Raw genomic sequence first — 21,591 nt, forward strand, 5'->3', positions numbered from 1 at the left:
AATATATATGTATATGTATATGTGTATGTAGATGTATATATACACATATGTGTGTAAAGAGATTTGTAGGGAATTGAGTTACTTGCTAGGCGAGTCTGAAATCCGTAGGGCAAGTTGGAACGAGCTGAAGCTGTAGTGCACAGTCAGAATTCTTCTTCAGGGAAACCTCAATTGTGCTCTTAAAGCCTTTCAACTGATTGAATCAGGCTGACCCAGAATATCTAGGATAATCTCCTTTACTTAAAGTAAACTGATTATAGAGACTAATGACATATACAAAATACTTTCACTGTAGCACCAGGCAAGATGAGTGTTTGAATAATTGGGTTCTATAAACCTAGTCAGATTGAAACATTAAAGTGACCATCACAGGTGATTTCTAGCAAACTTTGAAGGAACCGATGATAATTTTAATTTCCATACAACTGCAGAGAATACAAGGAGAGGTAATGTTGCCTAATTTATGTTTAAAGTAATGTGACTTTGATACCCAGGACCAGGCCATTTTCCATTCAGCATAATGTTTTTGAGATCCGTCCAAATTGCTGCTGTATGAAATAGTTTCTCTTTATTGCTGAATAATATTCTACTGTCTGGTTGAACCTGTGTTCATTCATTCATTGAAGGACTTTTGGGTTGTTTCCAGTTTTTGTCTATTACAAATAAAGCTGCTGTGAACATTTGTTTACAGGTTTTTGGATGAACATAAGTTTACATTTCTCTAGGATAAATACTCAGTGTCAGTGCCGGGTTATATGGTAACTGCATGTTTAACGTATAAGAAACTGCCAAACTATCTTTCAGAGTTGTTGTATCATTTTATGTTCCTACCAGCAATGTATGAGAGATCCAGTTGTTCCACATCCTTGTCAGCACTTGGTATTATTGCTTTTTAATTTTAGCTATTTTAATAAGTATTTAGTGGTATCTCTTTATAGCTTTAATTCATATTTCCCTAATGGCTTATGATGTTTAACATGCCTTCATATGCTTATTTGCTATTCATACATCTCCTGTAATGAAGTGTCTGTTCAAGTCTTTTTGCGCATTTTCTAATTGTTTTCTTTCTTTTGAATTTAAAGAGGTCTGTATAGTCTAGATACAAAACTTTGTCAGATATGAGACTTGCAAATAATTTTCCCTATTCTGTGGTTTGTCTTTTCATGCTTTTAGTGTAGAGGCTTCACACAGCAGGAGTTTTTTTTTATGATGAAATCTAATTTAATGATTTTTTTTTCCTTTTATGGATCATGTGTTTGGTGTCATTTCCAAGAACTCTTTGCCTAGCTCTAGATTATGAAGGTTTTCTCTTTATGTTTTTTTCTAGAAGGTTTTTCTGTAACTTTTTATTTTGAAATAATTATAGACTAACAGGACTTTGCAAAAAATACTATATAGAGTCTCATGCATCCTTCACCCAACTTTCCCTAATGGTGAAATCTTATACAACCAGTGTAATATCAAAACAAGGAAATAGAATTTTGTACAATGCTTTCAACTAGACTACGGATCTTTTCAGTTTTCATCAGTATGTACTCGTGTGTGTGTGTGTGTGTGTGTGTGTGTAGTTCTATACAATTTTATTCTATGTTCTTGATCTTACAGAGAAAGCATTCAGTGCTTCATCTTAAGTTTCATGTTAGCTGTAGGTATTTGGAAGACTTTCTTCATCAAAGTCCCCCTTATTCCTAGTTTATGGAGTTTTTTTTGAGGGGGGGCGGGATATATCATGAATGTGTTGAATTTTTTTCAGATGTTTTCCTCTAATTAATATGATCATATGGTTTTTCTTTATTTTCTTCCTTTCTATTTGATGGATTACTATGATTTTCAAATATTGAACCATCCTTGCATCTCTGGAATAAACCCCACTTGGTTGTAGTATATTATTCTTTTTATATATTGCTGGATTTTATTTGCTAATATTTTGTTGAGAATTTTTACATCTGTGTTCAAAGGGGATATTGGTCTAGGGTTATTTATTTATTTATATTAAAGCTCTCTTTGCCTTTGTTGTCAGTGTAATGCTTACCTCATAAAATGAGTTGGGAACTGTAGAATTGGTCTTATTTGTTGTTTAAATATTTTCTGGAATTTGCCAGTGAAGCCCTGCAGACCGATTTTTTTTTTTTTTTTTAAACAAGTTTTTGACTTGATTTTCTCTTTGGTTTTTCTGTTGTCAATTTTATTGATGTCTGCTCTTTATTATTTTCTTCATTCTCATTGCTTTAGGTTTATTTTGTTCTTTATGCTACTTTTGTGAGGTGGAAGCTGAGATTATTGGTTTGAGACTTTCTTTTCTAGTATGAGCATTTATTGCTATAACTTTCTCTAAATACATTGTTTTAGCATTGTCTTTCAGGTTTTGATATGTTGTGTTTTCACTTTCATTCCAATCAGTGTATTCTTTTATTTCCCTCAAGACTTCCTTTTTGACCTATAGATTATTTAAAAGTGGGCCATTTAGTTTTCAAATATTTTAGATTTTTCAATTATCTTCCCATTAATGATGTTTAGTTGATTTCATTATGGACAGAGAACAGACTTTATATGGTTTCAATTCTTTTAAATTAGTTAAGGTTTTATTTATGACCCAAGCTGTGGTTCATCTTGGTGACTCTCCCAGGTCCTCTTTCAAAGAATGTATATTGAGTTGTTATTGGGTAGTGTTCTCTAGATGTCTGTTGGATTCCATTGGTTGATGGTATTGCTCAGTTCTTCTATATTCTTGCTGACCTTTTGTCTCCTGGTTCTATCAGTTACTCAGAGAGGGATGTTGATCACCTCAATTATAATGTGGATTTGTCTATTTCTCCTTTAAGTTATGTTAGGTTTTCCTGTTACTTTTTAGCTGTTGTTTGGGTTATACACATTTATATTGTTATGTCTTCTTGGTGAATAGAACTTTTTCTCATTACATAATGTTTCTCTTGTCCCGAATAGTTTTCTTTGCTCTGAAGTCTCTCTTGATACTAGCATAGCTGTTACAGCTTTCTTTTGATCAGTGTTTGCATGGTATCTTTTTTCCATGCTTTTACAGATAACTTCCCTTTATCAACTTTGAAATGAGTTTCTTGTAGACAACATATGGTTGGATCATTGTTGTTTTTTTCTTTTTTTGAACCTATACTGTCAAATCTTAGTCTTTTAATTAGTGGATTTACATCATTAATCTAAATATTATTATAACATTGAAATATTGAGATTCAAATTTATCTTTTTATTTTTTCTGTTTGTTCCTCTGTTTTCCTCACTTTGTTTCCTTTTTATTACTTGAATATTCTATAATATTCCATTTAATTTATCTATAGTGCTTTTGAGGTTATCTTTCAGTTTTTTTATTAGTTGCTTTCGGGATTACAATATACATGCATAGTTTGTCACAGTCTACCAGCATCACCACTGTATCATTCAAGTGGAATGTAGACATCTTGCCACCACCAAAGTCCTTTACCTTTTCACCTTGATGTGTAATTGTCTGTAATGCCACCTCTGTGTACATTGAGAATGCTCTAATTTTTGCTTCTGTCAAAAAAATTATGTAGCACCAGGAATAGTCTATTTATTCTTTTGTTGCTCTTTTTTTCATTCCTGTTTTCTAAGTTTCCTTTCACTGCCTTTTCTTCCTGTCTAAATAATTTTCTTTAGCCAAGGTTTTATAGTGTATCTGCTGGCAAGAAATGAACTTCGCTTTCGTTTACCTGAGATGTCTTTATTTCACCTCCTATATTAAAGAATATTTTTGCTGGATATGGAATTCCAGTTTGACAGTTCTTTTCTTTCGGCACTTGAAAAATATTCTGTGTGCCACTTTGTTCTGATCGTCATAGTTTCTGATGAGAAATCCTTTGTCCTTTGAATGTGCATTCCCTTATATTTCTCTCTGCTGCTTTCAAGATTTTTCTTAGTCTTTAACTTTCTGAAGTTTGATTATGATATGCCTAGGTGTGGATTTCTTAGTATTTTTCCTGTTTCCTTGAAGCTGTAGGTTAATGTCTTCTGTGTAATTTGGAAAGGTTTCAGCTGTAATTTCTTTAAATATTCTTTTAGCCCAACATTCTTTTTCCTCTCTTTCTGGGATTTCAGTGATGTAAATGAAAGATCTTTTGTAATTTATTTTCCTATAGGACCCTGACCCTCAAGTTAATTTTTCTCAAAAAATCTATTTTCTCTCTACTTTTCAGATTGGATACATTTATTGAATTATCTTCTATTCACTGTTTTCCTCTATCATCTCCAGTTAATTATTATATGTTAAACCTGTATCTAATATCCTTGCTAAACTCACTTATTAGTTCTATTGGCTTTTTGTGTGTGTGTGTGTGCATATTCCTTTGGCTTTTCTATAAAGATGATCATATCATTTCTTTCTAATCTGGAAGGCTACTGTTTATTTTACTTGCCTTATAGCCGTACCTAGAACATCCACTGTAATGTTGAATAGAAGTGATGACACCAGACTTCGTTATCATGTTCTCTATCTTAGGGGAAAGTATTCAGTCTTTCACCCTAAAGTATTATGTTAGCTGTGGTTTTTTTATAGATGCTATTTAGCATATTGATGCTCTACTGGTTATCTGTTTCTTTTGAATGAGCTTTGTTTGTTTGTGTCTTTCAAGGAATCTGTCCATTTCATCTCAGTTTTCCAATTTTTTGGCCTAAATTTGTGTGTAATGTTCCCTTATTTAAAAATATGTACTCGTATTAAAAATGTTGGAAATTTGTGATCTATCTATAAAAAAATCTATTTTTTTCTGATCAGTCTGGCTACCAGTTTATCAATTTTAATGATCTTCTGAAAGAACCAGCTTTGATTTCATGCAGCTTTTATCTGATTATCTTGGAATGGTTGCCCTCCAGACATTCCGTCTCTGATTGTTTCCTCTCAGAACCCACCTGCCATGCTGTGAGAAGCCAAACCAAATAGAGAAGTCATGTTTTTGTGCTCTGGTTTACAATCCTACCTGAGCCCAACTTTCAGCCATTCCACACATGTATCTTACATGAGATATAAACATGAAGAAGCCATTGTAGAAGTAGATCCTCCAAATCCCAGCTTTTGCAGCTGCTGGAGTTAATACTAGTCATTTGAGTCTTTCCATTGAGACCATGGACATTGTGAAGTAGAGACAGTTCTGCTTTGCTTTTCTGAATTCCTGATCTATCAGATAATAAACATAATAAAATGTTTATTGTTTTACATTTTAAGTTTATTATTGACTTCTTATGTAGCAATAGTAGTAACAGAACACCTTTTTTTTTTTAGATTTGGTTTGAGGAAGATAAATGTTTCAGTCTCTACATATCTGAAAATGTCTTTAACCTCACTTTTTTTAATTAACTCTTTTTTTAAAATCAACTGTATAAAAAATAAAAAAAATTTAAAAATTTAAAAAAATTTAAAAAAACATACAATAAAAAAATGTTTCAAATAGACTATAACAAGGGAGTATTGTCTTTTTTCTAACCTAAGATAACTGCTTTACTTCCAAAATGTTCCTACTCTACCCCAAGAAAGTAACCTAATATAGCAACATTTCTGTGAACTTGTTCCTACTATACCTATCGGAAATTAACTGATGATTATTCATTCCTGGGCATTCCCAGAATGTTAAATTTACCCACAATAGCTTATCTCTTCTTACTGGATTATTGTTCCCCCTTCCTTAATTGCTTTCTATCACTAGTTCCCCTACATTCTACATTATTAACGATCTGGTTTACATTTTTCAATGTTCACATTAGTGGTAGCATATAATATTTCTCTTTTTGTGCCCGGCTTATTTCGCTCAGCATTATGTCTTCAAGGTTCATCCATGTTGTTATATGTTTCACGACATTGTTCCTTCTTACTGCCACATAGTATTCCATCGTGTGAATATACCACATTTTATTTAACCACTCATCCATTGAAGGACATTTGGGTTGTTTCTGCCTCTTGGCAATTGTGAATAATGCTGTATGAACATTGGCATGCAGATGTCTGTTTGTGTCACTGCTTTCAGATCTTCCGGGTATATACGGAGAAGTGCAATCGCTGGATCGAAGGGTAACTCTATATCTAGTTTTCTGTGGAACTGCCAGACTGACTTCCAGAGTGGCTGAACCATTATACAGTCCCACCAACAATGAATAAGGCTTCCAATTTCTCCACATCCTCTCCAGCATTTGTAGTTTCCTGTTTGTTTAATGGTAGCCATTCTAATTGGTGTGAGATGGTATCTCAGTGTGGGCTTAATTTGCATCTCTCTAATAGCTGGTGAAGCTGAACATTTTTTCATGTGTTTCTTGGCCATTTATATTTCCTCTTCAGAGAACTGTCTTTTCATATCTTTTGCCCATTTTATAATTGGGCTATCTGTACTATGGTCATTGAGTTGTAGGATTTCTTTATATATGCAAGATATCAGTCTTTTGTCAGATACATGGTTTCCAAAAATTTTTTCCGATTGAGTTGGCTGCCTCTTCACCTTTTTGACAAATTCCTTTGAGGTACAGAAACTTCTAAGCTTGAGGAGTTCCCATTTGTCTGTTTTTTCTTTTGTTGCTTGTGCTTGGGTGTAAAGTCTAGGAAGTGGCCACCTAATACAAGGTCTTGAAGATGTTTCCCTACATTATCTTCTAGGAGTTTTATGGTACTGTCTTTTATATTGAGATCTTTGATCCATTTTGAGTTAATTTTTGTTTAGGGTGTGAGGTAGGGGTCCTCTTTCATTCTTTTGGATATGGATATCCAACTCTCCCAGCCCCATTTGTTGAAAAGACCATTATGACCCAGTTGAGTGACTTTGGGTGCCTTATCAAAGATCAGTCAGCCATAGATCTGGAGGTCTATCTCCGAATTCTCAATTCGATTCCATTGATCAATATGTCTATCTTTGTGCCAGTACCATGCTGTTTTGACAACTGTGGCTTTATAATAGAGTTCAAAGTCAGGGAATGTAAGTCCTCCCACTTTGTTTTTCTTTATTAGAGTGTCTTTAGCAATTCGAGGCATCTTCCCTTTCCAAATAAATTTGATAACTAGCTTTTCCAAGTCTGCAAAGTAGGTTGTTGGAATTTTGTTTGGGGTTGCATTGAATCTGTAGATGAGTTTGGGTAGACTTGACATCTTAATGACATGTAGCCTTCCTATCCATGAACATGGAATATTTTTCCATCTTTAAAGGTCCCTTTCTATTTCTTTTAGTAGTGTTATATAGTTTTCTTTGTATAGGTCTTTTACATCTTTGGTTAAGTTTATTCCTAGATACTTGATTTTTTTTAGTTGCTATTGAAAATGGTATCTTTTTCTTGAGTGTCTCTTCAGTTTGTTCATTTCTAGCATGTAGAAACATTACTGACTTATGTGCATTAATCTTGTATCCCGCTACTTTGCTAAATTTGTTTATTAGCTCTAGTAGCTGTATCATCGATTTCTCAGGGTTTTCCAGATATAAGATCATATCATCTGCAAACAATGACAGTTTTACTTCTTCCTTTCCAATTTGGATGCCTTTTATTTCTTTGTCTTGCCGGATTGCCCTGGCTAGCACTTACAGCACAATGTTGAATTCCAGTAGTGATAGCGGGCATCCTTGTCTTGTTCCTGATCTTAGAGGGAAAGCTTTCAGTCTCTCACCATTGAGTACTATGCTGGCTGTGGGTTTCTCATATATGCTCTTTATCATATTGAGGAAGTTTCCTTCAACTCCTACCTTTTGAAGGGTTTTTACGAAAAAGAGATGTTGGATTTTGTCAAATGCTTTTTCAGCATCTGTTGAGGTGATCATTTGATTTTTCCCTTTTGATTTGTTAATGTGTTGTAATACATTGATTGATTTTCTTACGTTGAACCATCCTTGCATTCCTGGGATGAACCCCACTCGGTCATGGTGTATGATTTTTTTAATGTGCCTTTGGATTCGATTTGCAAGTATTTTGTTGAGAATTTTTGTATCTATATTCATTAGGGAGATTGGCCTGTAGTTTTCCTTTTTTGTAGCATCTTTGCCTGGTTTTGGTATTAGATTGATGTTAGCTTCATAAAAGCCGTTAGGTAATGTTCCATTTTCTTCAATGTTTTGAAAGAGTTTAAGTAAGATTGGTGTCAGTTCTTTTTGAAAAGTTTGGCAGAATTCTCCTGTGATGTCATCTGGCCCTGGGCATTTATTTGTGGGAAGCTTTTTGATGACTGATTGAATCTCTTTGCTTGTGATTGGTTGGCTGAGGTCTTCTATTTATTCTCTGGTCAGTCTAGGTTGTTCATATGTTTCCAGGAAATTGTCCATTTCCTCTGCATTATCCAGTTTGTTGGCATACAGTTGTTCATAGTATCCTCTTATAATTTTTTAAATTTCTTCGGGAACCACAGTAATGTCACCTTTCTCATTCATTATTTTGTTTATATGGGTCTTCTCTCTTTTTGATTTTGTCAGTCTAGCTAGGGGCTTGACAATCTTGTTGATCTTCTCAAAGAACCAACTTTTCGTGTTATTTATCCTCTCTATTGTTTTTTTTGTTCTCTATGTCATTTATTTCTGCTTTAATCCTTGTTATTTCTTTTCTTCTACTTGGTTTAGGATTGGTTTGCTGTTCATTTTCTAGCTTCTTCAGTTAATCCATTAGTTCTTTGATTTTGGCTCTTTCTTCCTTTTTAATATATGCGTTTAGTGCTATAAATTTCCCCCTCAGTACTGCTTTTGCTGCATCCCATAGGTTTTGGTATGTTGTATTCTCATTTTCATTCATCTCTATATATTTAGCAATTTCTCTTGCTATTTCTTCTTTAACCCACTGACTGTTTAGGAGTGTGCTGTTTAATCTCCAGGTATTTGTGAATTTTCTAAGCCTCTGATGGTTATTGACTTCTAATTGTATTCCATTGTGGTCAAAGAATGTGCTTTGAATAATTTCAATTTTTTTTTAAATTTATTGAGGCTTGTTTTATGTCCCAGCATATGATCTATTCTGGAGAAAGTTCTGTGAGCACTAGAGAAGAATGTGTACCCTGGTGATTTGGGATGTAATGTTCTATATATGTCTGTTAAATCTAATTCATGTATCAGATTGTTTAGGTTTTCAGTTTCCTTATTGGTCTTCTGTTGGTTGATCTATCTATAGGAGAGAGTGATGTGTTGAAGTCTCCCACAATTATTGTGGAAACATCAATTGCTTCCTTTAGTTTTGCCAGTGTTTGTCTTATGTATTTTGTGCACCTTGATTGGGTGCATAGACATTTATGATTGTTATTTCTTGTTGAATTGACCCTTTTATTATTATTTAGTGGCCTTCTTTGTCTCTCATAACATCCTTGCATTTAAAGTCTATTTTATCTGAGATTAATATTGCTACTTCTGCTTTCTTTTGGTTGTAGTTTGCATGAAATATTTTTTCCATCCTTTCACTGTCCATTTCTTTGTGTCCCTGTGTCTAAGGTGAGTCTCTTGTATGCAACATATTGATGGTTCATTTTTTTTTGTCCATTCTGCGAATGTATATCTTTTAATTGGGGGGTATAATCCATTTACATTCAACATTATAACCATGAAGGCATTTCTTGAATCAGCCGCCTTATCCTTTGGTTTATGTTTGTCATATATATTTTTTCCCTCTCTGTTAATATCCTTTAATGTACCTGTACTGAATCTCTTTAGTACTGAACCTTTCTCCATATCTCTCTCTCCTTTGTTTGTTTCTCTGTTGGTAGGGCTCCCTTTAGTATCTGCAGTAGGGCAGGTCTATTGTTAGCAAATTCTCTCAGCATTTGTTTGTCTGTGAAAAATTTAAGCTCTCCCTCAAATTTGAAGGAGAGCTTTGCTGGATAAAGTATTCTTGGTTGGCAATTTTTCTCTCTCAGAATTTTAAATATGTCATGCCACTGCCTTCTCGCCTCCATGGTGGCTGCTGGTAGTCACTACTTAGTCTTATGCTGTTTCCTTTGTATGTGGTGAATTGCTTTCCTCTTGCTGATTTCAGAACTTCCTCCTTCTCTTCCATATTTGACAGTCTGATCAGAATATGTCTTGGAGTGGGTTGATTTGGATTTATTCTATTTCCAGTTTGCTGGGCATTTATGATTTGTGTATTTATGGTGTTTGGAAGATTTGGGAAGTTTTCCCCAACAATTTCTTTGAATACTCTTCCTAGACCTTTACCCTTCTCTTCCCTTTCTGGAACACCAATGAGTCTTATATTTGAACGTTTTATATTATCTGTCATATCCCTGAGGTCTGTTTCGATTTTTTCGATTTTTCCCCTGTTCTTTCTTTTGTTCTTTCATTTTCCATTCTGTCATCTTCCAGATCACTGATACATTGTTCATCTTCCTCTAGTCATGTACTGTGAGTATCCAGAATGTTTTTAATTTGGTCAACGCTTCCTTTAATTTCCATAAGATCATCTTTTTTTGTTTACTCTTGCCATTTCTTGTTTATGCTCTTCTAGGGTCTAATTGATGTCCTTTATATCCTGTGCTATGCTCTTCTTCATGTCCTTTATATCCTGTGCCATGGTCTCGTTGTTCAGCTTTGGTTCTTTAATTGCTCCAAGTACTGTGTCTCCTCTGATCTTTTGATTTGGGTGCTTGGGCTTGGGTTATCCATCTCATCTGGTTTTTTCATATGCTTTAAAATTTTCTGTTGTTTTTGGCCTCTTGGCATTTGCTTAACTTGATAGGGTTCTTTTAGGTTTTGTAGACTGATTAAAATCCTTATCTCTAAGTTGTCTGATCTACAGCTTCGTGGAGTACACTATTTCTCTAACTAACCAGCAGGTGGCGTCCGCGAGCCACCTATTCCCCTCAAGCCAGTTCTCCCCCGCTTTGTCTTTGTGGTGAGTGGGGGTGTAAGTCTTGTGGGGTCCAATTGGTGTACCAAGCTTGCATGTGTAGTTGGTGTTGCCTGTCCTGCATATGGGGTGTGTGTCTGGGCAGTCAGGGAGCAGGGGCGGCACTAACAATCAAATCTCCCTGCTGTTCCTGGAGATTTAAAGCTGCTGCAATAGTCTGATCCTTCAGTTCAGTCTTGCCACAGTTTGTCTCTGCCGCTGACCCACAAGTCCTTGGTATTGGCGTATGGCTCCTGAGACTTGAGAGTGGGTCCCTCTTCCGGGCCGTGCACCCTCCGGTTCTCTGTTGAAGGATTACTGTGCTATGTCACAGGTGAGCGCCGTCCCCCCAGGGCGGTCTCTAACCTCACTCTTAATTGGTAGTTTAATTCAGCTCTAGATGCTTGGGTATAAAATTATTCTGTCAGAACTTTGAAGGTATTTCTCCATTGTCTTATATCCATGTCTTTGCCAGTGAGACGTGATATAAATCTGATGTCTTTCCTTTGTGTGCTTAATAATGTTCTTTCCCTTTTTGAATCTTTTAGGATTTTGGGGTTTCAGACATTTCACCAAAGTGCATTTAGGTAATGCATGATCCATTTTTGCCTGATTACTGATATATTTTTATTTGTGCATATTTATTATACTTATTCTAAAATCCTGTTTCCTTTACCCTTTTAATTATCTTTACTTGGGAGATGGTTACATCTTAATTAATTGCATTTGGTTCCTGCCTCTCTCTTTGTCCCTCATCAAATTTGGGTGATTCTTGGCTGTTGTTTTGTTGTTGTTGATTTTGTTTGCTTTTTGAGATGCCCTGCTTTCTTCTCTGCAATTATTGTGTCAGTTCATGTCTGCCTGTGTACAGAGGTTGTTGGGAATGACATATTACCAGGAGGAGTTAGGGTCCCCTGGCTCTCCTGTGTGTCACTGGATTCTTTGAAACTTCCACGTCTTGAGGATAAATTCCTAGATTCCCTCTATTCACTTGTGGTCTAAGGATATCTGAGGAGGTGACCCACTTGGCTCTTACTGAGGTAATTCAACCAATAACTCTTGTTTCTCAGGGCAGTCTCTTCCGGCTCCACTTTTGCTGCTTCAGGGTATGAGGCAACACCTACTTTTTTTTTTTTTAGTTCAGTTTTATTGCGATATAGTCACATACCATACAGTCATCCATGGTGTACAATCAGCTGTTCACAGTACCATCCTATAGTTGTGCATTCATCACCCCAGTCTGTTTTTGAACATTTTCCTTATACCAGAAAGAATCAGAATAAAAAATAAAAATAAAAAAAGAACACCCAAACCACCTCCTCCATCCCACCCTTTTTTTCATTTAGGTTTTGTCTTCATTTTTCTACTCATCCATCCATACACTGGATAAAGGGAGTGCGAGCCACAAGGTTTTCGCAATCACGCTGTCACCGCATTGTAAGCTACATTGTTATACAATCGTCTTCAAGAGTCCAGGCTACTGGGTTGGAGTTCGGTAGTGTCAGGTATTTACTTCTAGCTATTCCAATACATTAAAACCTAAAAAGTGTTATCTGTATAGTGCATAAGAATGTCCACCAGAGTGACCTCTCGACTCCATTTGAAATCTCTCAGCCACTGAAGCTTTATTTTGTTTCATTTCGCATCCCCCTTTTGGTCAAGAAGATGTTCTCAATCCCATGAAGCTGGGTCCAGATTCATCCCTAGGAGTCATATCGTGCGTTGCCAGGGAGATTTACACCCCTAGGAGTCAGGTCCCACATAGGGAGGAGGGCAGTGAGATCCCTTGCCAAGGTGGCTTAGTTAGAGAGAGAGGGCCACATCTGAGCAACAAAGAGGCACTCGGGGAGACTCTTAGGCACAATTAGAAGCAGGTTTAGCCTCTCCTTGTAGCAATAAGCTTCATAGGGGCCAGCTCCAAGACAGAGGGCTCAGCACATCAAGCTGTCAGTCCCCAATGCAACACCCACTTTTGGCATCATTTTTTTCCTGGTATTCCTTAGGGGACATAATTACTTCCTTTTATCTGATCTTATCTCCCCTTGCCTTTTTGGTCACTAAGAAAGGACATCAACCCCTTTGTTTTTCAGGTCTGTCTAGGAATTTAAAGGGCAAATGGAGTGCCGGAGCAGGTGCTCAGTCTACTGTCTTTGTCTGATTTGTGGTAGCTATGTTTAAAATGCATAGGAATCTTACATGCTTTGTTTTGCATATGCACCTGTGGTTTCAGTTTTTCTTCTGCCACATCTTGCTTTCTTAGTCTACTCTTATTATGTGATAGAAAAACTCCTCCTATGTCTCTTATTCTTGAATTTTTTCATCTATACTTGGATCTCAGTAAAGGAGAAAATGTTCCTTTTGTGGATTTTATTAGTAAGAAAAATGATGGTGATTTAGTCTGTGACTTCAGTTTGGACAAGACTGTATGGACTATGTTACCAAGTAAGAGTATTGCCATATAGCTTGCAGTAAGTTTTAGAAAAATATTGCCTATGACCCTGATATTTGCTTTTTTTTTTTTTTTTGTATATCAAAGCATATTTAGAATGATTTATAGCCAGTGAATCACAATTTTATCAGGTTATAAAAGAGTTAATTTTTAACTTATTTGCATAAGCTTTTATTTTAAATAAACCAGAGTGCAGGTCTATGTTATTTTTACAAGAGAACTAACACATTTTACCACTTTATAAAAAGATCTCTCTCTTTTTTTTTAGACCAGCATCTTAGGCATGTCGAAAAAGATGTTTTGATTCCTAAAATAATGAGGGAGAAGGCCAGAGAGAGATGTTCTGAACAAGTTCAAGGTAAGCTTCAAATATTCATATAAAGATCAAATTCATTTTTATAATATGATCTGAATTTAATCCATAGCCTTGGGATGAAGTAGTCAGTGAATTAATATGTATGAATTGCTTCTCACCCTTTCACTGATACACCAGTATTTCAACTTTCAGATCTTCCAGGCAGTTTTCAATTTATTTATAATTTAAAAATATTCTCCCAAATTACTAGAAAAAAACATTTTTCCCAAGAGGTATCGTTATAGAAAGAGCAAAACTTAGTATGAGTATTGTGGAGAAATAAGTTATTCTGGTGATTTTGATAGGAAGAGAAGAAACATCAAATCTAACATGTACCTGTTTTTCATTTCTTTCTATCAACATAATTCATACATATATATGTAGGTGTGTATATATGTATGCATTCCCATATATATTCTAAGATGATTTTCTCTGGTGGCATCTGTTATTGAATTGCTAATGGAATCCCAATAAGATTTACATTAAGTTTAAAAAAAAAATTTATGTGTTTAAGTGGCACCAAAATAGGCATGCTTTCTTTGGAAAACGTTCTTAACATTAAATCCTGTGTTTTATAAATCTTGAGACTTTTTTTCTTAATTTGTAGGATTCTAATGAAAAATGTAAACAAAGCAATGAAGGGTAAAATATGAGGACATAATATATTTGTAAATGATGGGTTATTAGAAAAACAGATGGCAAAATTACTATATAACTGCCTTTGTAATAAATCTACCTCTTGGAATGATTATTAAAAAGGAACGGTAGTAACATTTTGCTAACATGGACTATTTTTCTGGCTCCCTCTATTCATTTACCCCTGTAGTCTTCTTTGTTGAGGGACCACAATAATTTGCTGTAAGCCTCCCTATAGGAGAGCCAGGTGGTATCAATTCTTGTTTCAGAACTGTGTCAATAATGTTGGGACTCTAGGAACATTTCTGTCCCACTGATGCTATCCCTTTAGAGAATGACCCTTGCGATTGATGGATGAACACAATAAAAGATTGGTAGTTCCTTATACTCGCCATTGTGTGATGGTTATTTCTGTTTCTTAAATTAAATGACTGATGATCTAATCTACTTTTAAATCTGTCCAGAAAACAGTAATTTATTAAAAATGCCATTCTCTGGTATTATTCTCTCATTATAAATTAGTTTGTTAATCAGAACACCTTCTTCCAATCCCTGCCCCCAGGTGTCAGGAGAAATTAACCCATTGGCACCTGCAGAGGGTTCCAGTGCACATCTGGCATTGGCAGGTGTCATGCTGATATAGTTCCAAGAGGCAATCTCACACCTGCCTTATGGAACTTAATATATATATATATGTACATAAAATCTCTTGATTAAGGTGAGGGAGGATGAAACTTAAAAATGGATAATAAAGGTCTAAGGTTAACTTTCTACTTCTGAGAAAATTTATTTATTACCTATTATTGTCAGTCTAAAGTTATAGATATGAATTGTATTTATGCTGTTTTGTAACACATTTTTACATCTAGAATAAAAGGAAGGTAGATAACTAGTAATAGATAAAATTAGGGAGCTTATTTTTTAATTTAAATATTTAAAATGTGTAAAAATTTAGTTTTTACTCACATGATTCAGATGAAATGAAGAATGATGGCAAAGTTTTGGGCTTCCAAATTGCCTTTGCTTACTCCTAGAAGGTGAAACTTCATTTTTGGTTTTTGAAACAAAAAAATAAGTATATAACTTAATAATACTTACTTTTTTGATTGCACAACTGCTACTATATTAAAGTTACAGAAAAGAAAATGTTTAATTTTAGTATCTTTATCCGAAGTTAAATTGTAAGGTGTTGACATATGTTTTTTAAAAATATATACTCTTCAATGATGATACCATATATTTAAAATTTTTTTACTATAAATAAATAAACATTTAAAATTTAAAGACATACACAGTACTTTATGATTAAGGTTGTGTGTGTATACCCACACATACATAAAATATACTTTTAAGCTTCTGAAGACTGAAAGCATCTCAAAATCTGAGATTCATTTGGATTATTTCATATATTTGTCCTGATTAGAACAAGTTTTATATACTTATTTACTTTTGAATATTTGAATTTATAAGTAATCATACATTGATTTTCTAGGCCATAGGCCCAAAACTTTTAGAATATAAAAATGATTATTTTGCAAAGAGCAATAAATCTTTAGTATTCGCTCTGTTTAACTATGTGAATTAGGAAGGAGCATACATTGGTATTGCTAAAGCAGCAGCAGAACAGCTACATTTAAACTGAACAGTAAGTTGTAATTTAAAATCAGGACACTTCCATTATCATTTGTTTACTGCTTATGGCCTTTGCTTTATTAAATAATTGTAGGATTTTATATAAAAGCTTTATGTATACTAATTGTATTGTTCTTGGATAAAGATAATAGGAATTTTAATAGGTGATCTGACTTTCTGATAGATGCCTGAAAGATGATTATGTGGGAAAGCTTTTCTGTTTGATTTTTTTCATGTCATTTCAACCCAGCTGATCATAAGAATTGGGTCAGACTGCCAGCGACTAGGTTTTTGAAGGGAATGGAACAGCTTTTCCAGGGACAAAGAGAAATGAAATCACTTTCAATGAAAGAAAGATGCCTCATTATAATCACCAACAGCAGTTATTGACAGCTACACTTCCTATTAACAAGGAGCATTTAACTAAGAGTTTGGCTGTTGGATCTTTGGACTTGATCTAATTTGCTAGCATTAATTAGTTTCTTTTGAGCACAGACACTTGGTGCTCACAGCTATAGATTTGGAGGCCTAATTAGAATAGAAAATTGAACAGAATGGGGTAAAGCATTAACCTTCAACCATTACCAGCTGGGACACTGATAAAGACCACAGAGTCCAAATGCTCCCTATTGAAGTGAAGAGTACCCTAATGAATATCAGTTTCAGCCGGGTTGCTATATTCTTACTAGTTCTGTCTTCATTATAATTTTTTAACCAGCTTCCATGATACTATAAGGATCTATACACTGTGAGTTTTTATTGTCCACTAACTTGGTCTTAGTTGCACATTGTACCTTATGTTTAAGCCACACATAACATTTAAAATATTTCATTTTTATATACCATAGTACCTCTAAAATTTAATGTTAATCTACAATTACAAGATTGTAATTCCACAGTGACTTTGTATAAAGTCACAGTCACTTTGACATTTCAATATAATGAAAACTATAACTTGATACAAGAAAATCTCACCTTTTGGAGGACAACTAAGGCAGTTGCTTATATTATTAAACTGGTATCAAGTAGGAATTTTTGACTTTATAAAACATATACTTTTTTTTTCTCTTTTGGAGGATAAAGATGATGCTCATCACCTTTCTCTTTGTCCTTTAACTTAATTTGGTTAGTAAAACGGCTTGACTTACATCTATTTATTAATCAAGAATTCTGATCTTACTATTGTGTAAACTTCAACAGGATTATAAACTCACTGGTAAAGGACATATCAAAAGAAAAGTTATTGACCAAGTGATTGAAATACAAAATTCAGCTTTACGTATTCTTTTGCCACTGATATTATTGGCAGTGAATCGAGCCATTGAAGTAAATGACTAAAGTATGGTAGACATTAACCCGATGAACTCTGAGAACATTGGGAATAAGGACTGAAGGAGAATGCTAGGATGGCCAATCTCTCTCACTTCCACTCTCCCCACCCCCCACCTCCCAAAAGCCAAAACAGAAATCCACTTCCAAGTATGATGATGGAATTGTTGCTTTTTCCTGAATCTGGGGGTTAGCCACTTGTGTTGTTCACGGTAGATGGTTTGGTGACTCTTGTAGTTGGCCAGGCTGCTGTGACAAATACCACATAGGAAGTTGACTTAAGCAACAGGAATTTATTGTGTCATGGTTTTGAAGACTAGAAGTCCAGCATCAGGGTGTCGGCAAGGCCATGCTTTCTCCTGGAGTCAGTGGCATTTTGGTATGGCAGAATTTCACATGGTGATGTCCTTGGTCTTCTGTGGCTTTCTTTGACTTCTAGCTCCTCTTTATAAGGCCTCCAGTGATGCAGATTATGGCCCACCCTGATTCGTTTGGCTACATCTTAACTCATATCAACACCTCCAGAGGTCCTGTCTGCAAATAGGTTCACACCCACAAGAATGTAGATTAAGATTTGAGCATGTTTTTTCCTGGGGTGCATGATTCAGTCCCCATAATGACCTCTTGGGGATGCTTTCAAATTTGTGAATTTTTATAGGAGTTTAGTTCTTTACTAATTTAGTGATTTATGTTTTCTGTTAGTAATATTTTTTTAAAATATGGTTTGTCATGGATATTGGTAAAGTGTGCATTCTATTATTATAAATTTTTCTTCAGGAAACAGGGCTTCCATAACAAGAAGAGTTACTGAATTGCTGTGTTTATAAATAAATAAAGCCCTCATTATATTTATTTCCTTTTTTTGAACCACATAGTAGGCATTTGATATAAAGTCTCTATTTTGGATGATGAAGTTTGCTTTAAAATTGAGAGCGCTTTTTTCTTTTTTGCCATACCAGATTAAGACCAAAAAAGTACTTTGGTCAGGGGTGACCTGTAACTTTCTTTAACCTAGGTGTATTTTTCTATTCACTGAGTCCTTTCATTTATTGGACCTGTTCAGTTCTTTTACCTTATTTTGATGCTGCTTTTGTATCAGTGGTTTTTGTAGCAGTTCTTTTGGCCAATACTGGGGTATAGTTATGAAGGAAATAAAGCATAAGGAAATTTTGATTATTTGTTTCTTTGAAGCACCACAGAACTTTGGTTAAATAGCACAGAAACTTGATGAAATCCCATATACCTATACTCTATAAATCACATGCAACTGAAATATGCTGTATTTTCTTAAACTCCAAAGCTATCTGAATAGACAAAAGAGAAAATCAAATTAAGAATGCCTAGGATATTTTTTAGGAGATTCACAGGCAGAGAAATATTAAAGCTGCATTAAAACAAACTGGAAGGCTACATGCTATAAATGTCAAGGTAATCGATCTTCTGTCCAACTGTGTTGCTTAACATCTGCCAAAACTTTTCGTTTATTGTTTGAACTGTGCCATTATTATCACATATGTATTGAATTTGCCATTTAACTAGTTCACCCATGGCAACTAACACTGAAGTGGGGTTGCAAAACATCTTTAGGTGGCTGGTTGGATATATTAAGAGATTAAGATATAAAACCTCCAAATATCAGATTGAATATCTGTTATGTATAAGAGTGTTATACTCAAAGGGATACAAACAGATAAAAGGCACAGTCTTGCTCTTTAGACTTATACTGAACTATATCAGGGGTCCCCAACTTATGATCATTCTCAAGGCTAAGATTTATTACTGCAAAAGGATACAAAGCAAAGTTAGCAAAGAGAAAAGGCACATGGGGTGAAATTTGGGGGGAAACAGGCACAACCTTCTAAGAGTCTTCTCCCAGTGTAGTCTCTCAGGATATGTCTAATTCCTCCACTGTCAAATTGTGACAAGTATGAAATGTTGTCTACCAAGGGAGCTCATTCTGTAAGGGCATAAGAGTTTTTATTTTAAGGGCTGGTCACATAGGTACCCTTTCTCTAGCAGATACCAAAATTTCAGACTCCCAGAAGAAAAAAGCAGATTTTTGGCATAAATCTTGAAAGATATTTGGCTTATACAAACAATTTAGGCACAGTAAGCCACTGTTACCAGTTACGGAATGGTGTGAATGTTTCCAAAATCCAAGTTCCCAGATGCCAGCCAAGGACCAACCTTTTAAGCATCCTTTCTAAAGATAGCAGTCTTAGCCTGCTACGTTAATTCTTTTCTTTCAGCCTGTGGACATAAATTCAATAAAAAATAATTAGCAATAAGTATTTGTATATGTTATCAGACATGATGTCATGCGTTACAGACCTACTACCAACAACAAATGTAACAGAATGGTTCTTGAAACAACTGAACAAAGTATATAATGGTCATTAGTCGTTGAGTTAATTGCTCTCAGTTACTTCTGTTAACACATATCTTTATTATAGCACTTAATGACTTATTATGGAATCTCGTTTCTAAATAACAGGAACAATTTTGCGATAAAATCCTACCTGATTGGACATAAATACTCTTGAATAAAATGACTGTTGTTTTATTCTCACAGAGGAAAGTGTGTTATGTTTTAGTTTCAGAAGTAAGTGAAATCTTTTAACGCTAAATCTTTAAATGACTAAATTAGCAGGGGAATTTTTTAGGGTGGATGACTGTAATACATAAATAATTTTATACAACTCATTTGAAAGTACACATCTTTGAAAAATCTACATTTCAACGCAAAGAAAAGAATTGACATGGCTTGAAAATTTTAATTTGTGTTAAAATGAATAAACATTCTTAATATAAAATATTAATCATAGCTATTCTGACTTCATTAACAAGTGTTTATTAGTCTTCATAGAAATCACCTTTCAATTACTTTGCTTTAATAGACTTAAATCCTTTCATCTTGTGAGAAGTTAATCCAAAATTAAATATGGACTTTAAATAGTACCATGCCCATCTATACAGTAAACTAAACCCAAAGTCGGTAGAAGGAAGGAAATAACAAGGATTAGAGCAGAGATAAATGAAATAGAGAAAAATGTTATGTTTTAGTTTCAGAAGTAAGTGTATTAACAAAACCAAAAATAGGTTCTTCGAAAAGATCAATAAAGTCAGCAAACCTTTACACTGACAAACCAAAATAAAGGGTAGTGGAGAGATACAAATAACTGAAATCAGTAAAAATTTAAAAAGAAAAGGTGGCTATTACAACCAACCTGAGAGAAATAAAAAGGATCATAAAAGGATACTATCAATACCTATGTCAATAAATTAGATAACCTAGATGAAATGGATAAATTCCTAGAAACTCACAAGCTGCATACACTGACTCTGGAAGAAATAGAAGATCTTGACAGACCAGTAACAAGTAAAGAGATTCAATCAGTAATCAAAAACCTCCCAACAAAGAAAAGGTCAGTCCCAGATGGCTTCACTGATTAATTTTACCAAACATTCCAAGAAGACTTAGCACCAATCCTGAGTAAACTCTTTGTAAAAATTGAAGAGGAGGTGACACTTCCCAACTCATTCTGTGAGGCCAGCCTCGCCTTAATCCAAAGCCAGATAAAAATTTCACAAGAAAAGAAAGTTACTGGTCAAGATCCCTCATGAATATAAATGCAGACATCCTCAACAGAATACTAGCAACCCGAATTCAGCAGCACATTAAAAGAATTATGCACCATGATTAAGTAGGATTAATTCCATGTGTGCATGGGTGTTCAAATGTAAGAAATCCAATTAATGTAATACCCACATTAATAGAATGAAGGAAAGAAAAATGATGATCATTTCAATTGGTGCAGAAAAGGCATTCAACAAAATTCAGCACCGCTTCTTGATAAAAACACTTAGAAAAGTAGGAGTAGAAGGAAACTTCCTCAAAATGATAAAAGGCACATATGAAAAACCCACAGCTACCATCATTCTCATTGGTCAGAGATGTAAAACTTTCCCTCTAAGATTAGGAACAATTGATCTCTTTTCTTTCTGCACGTGGACAGAAACCTTATAAATGCCCACAGTCACTGCTGTTATTCAACATTGTACTGGAAGTTCTAGAACAGAGCAATCAAGGAAGAAAAAGAAATAAAAGGTATCCAAAATGGAAAGGAAGAAGTAAAATTTTCACTATTTGCAGATGTGATCCTATATATATATAGAAAGTCCTGAAGAATGTACACAGAATTAGTAGAGTTAAATGAATTCAGCAAAAGTGGCAGGGTACAAGACAAACCTGCAAAATCAGTAGTTTCAATGGACTAGTAAAGAACTATCTGAAGAGGAAATTTTTAAAAATTCCATTTATAATAGCAACTAAAAGAATCATATATCTAGGAATAAATTTCACTAAGGATGTGAAGGACTGGTA

At 34.7% G+C, this 21,591-nt stretch overlaps 1 protein-coding gene across 2 annotated transcripts in view; it reads left to right on the top strand.

Moving 5' to 3' along the window:
• CMC1 (C-X9-C motif containing 1) overlaps nt 1-21,591 on the top strand; it is a 145,628-nt gene that overhangs the window by 16,584 nt on the left and 107,453 nt on the right. For both annotated transcript variants that reach the window (XR_005218378.1, XM_037846251.1), the window contains exon 2: nt 13,524-13,613. Coding sequence is in view for 1 of the 2 variants with exons in the window: in XM_037846251.1 (XP_037702179.1) it covers nt 13,524-13,613 (90 nt within the window). In the remaining variant the exon portion in view is untranslated. The remainder of the gene's footprint in view (nt 1-13,523; nt 13,614-21,591) is intronic.

This window comes from Choloepus didactylus, chromosome 1 (assembly GCF_015220235.1).
Source record: "Choloepus didactylus isolate mChoDid1 chromosome 1, mChoDid1.pri, whole genome shotgun sequence".
NCBI lineage: Eukaryota > Metazoa > Chordata > Mammalia > Pilosa > Megalonychidae > Choloepus > Choloepus didactylus.